Source organism: Sinocyclocheilus rhinocerous, unplaced genomic scaffold (genome assembly GCF_001515625.1).
Source record: "Sinocyclocheilus rhinocerous isolate Xijiao unplaced genomic scaffold, SAMN03320098_v1.1 C36242092, whole genome shotgun sequence".
NCBI classification, from domain to species: domain Eukaryota; kingdom Metazoa; phylum Chordata; class Actinopteri; order Cypriniformes; family Cyprinidae; genus Sinocyclocheilus; species Sinocyclocheilus rhinocerous.
The window spans coordinates 1-934 of NW_015776769.1; the positions used below are offsets into that span (position 1 = coordinate 1).

At 48.2% G+C, this 934-nt stretch overlaps 1 protein-coding gene across 1 annotated transcript; it reads left to right on the forward strand.

Moving 5' to 3' along the window:
- The first annotated feature begins 6 nt into the window (after positions 1 to 6).
- Positions 7 to 773, forward strand: pthlhb (parathyroid hormone-like hormone b). Its single transcript, XM_016547294.1, is given in 3 exon segments — positions 7 to 95; positions 361 to 730; positions 732 to 773. Coding segments are annotated over 3 exon segments (501 nt in total).
- Positions 774 to 934: the final 161 nt, after the last annotated feature.

The window sequence follows — 934 nt, forward strand, 5'->3', positions numbered from 1 at the left end:
AGCAGTATGTTGAGGCATTGGGGGTTTGCTGTGTTCCTGTTAACCATCCCAATACCGGTCCAACCCAGACCCACTAATGTTCCCGTCAACAGACAGTAAGTCATGATCTGCTCTTACTGCTTGATTTCTGATAGAGCTCAAAAAGTCAGAGCTGTGTTGAGACTGCCATCTGCTGGTAATAGAAGAAATAGGACGCTACATCTTTTAGGAAGCCCATGCAAAGTTAATGCACTGCTTTGCATGCAGTAAAGGGGAAATCATTATATTAAAGCATCCTACTAGTCTACTAGTCAAATGCCAACATCTTTGCATGTGAGTTCAGGTTAAAGTCAATATCTATATTCTCTCTCTTCGTCCCAGGCGGCGTTCAGTCGGTCACGCACAGATGATGCATGACAGGGGTCGATCCCTGCATGACCGGAAGAGACGTATGTGGATACAGGAACTGCTTGAGCAGGTGCACACGGCTCAGGCATGGGACTCCCCCAGTCAGAGTGAAGGAAGCGTCCAGACCCCGCAATGGTCCACCGCCCACCGGCCCAAACCCATCAGCAGCACCAAAAACCTCCCCTTGAGCTTTCAAATGGAGACTGTAGGGACGAGAGACGACCTACCACAAGAGACTAGCAAGACCCTGAGATATGAGGAGCAGCCACTGAAAGCTGTGACGAAGAGGAAGAGGAAGATGAGTTTGGGGAGATGGAGAGACCTGGATAGAAGGAGAGACAGGGGTGTGTGGCTTCCGTATGCAAATACTGATTAGAGACCAGTAAAAGAGCCTGGATAAGAATGAAGGGACGGTCACACTGACAGAGATTCGGAGCAATAGAAGTGACTCAATCTGACCAAATGGAGCAGGTTTTATGCAGATGAACAGTGACAGAATGTGGTCACATGATTTGCTTTCTGATAAAGTAGCAGTCGAGTTGCAATG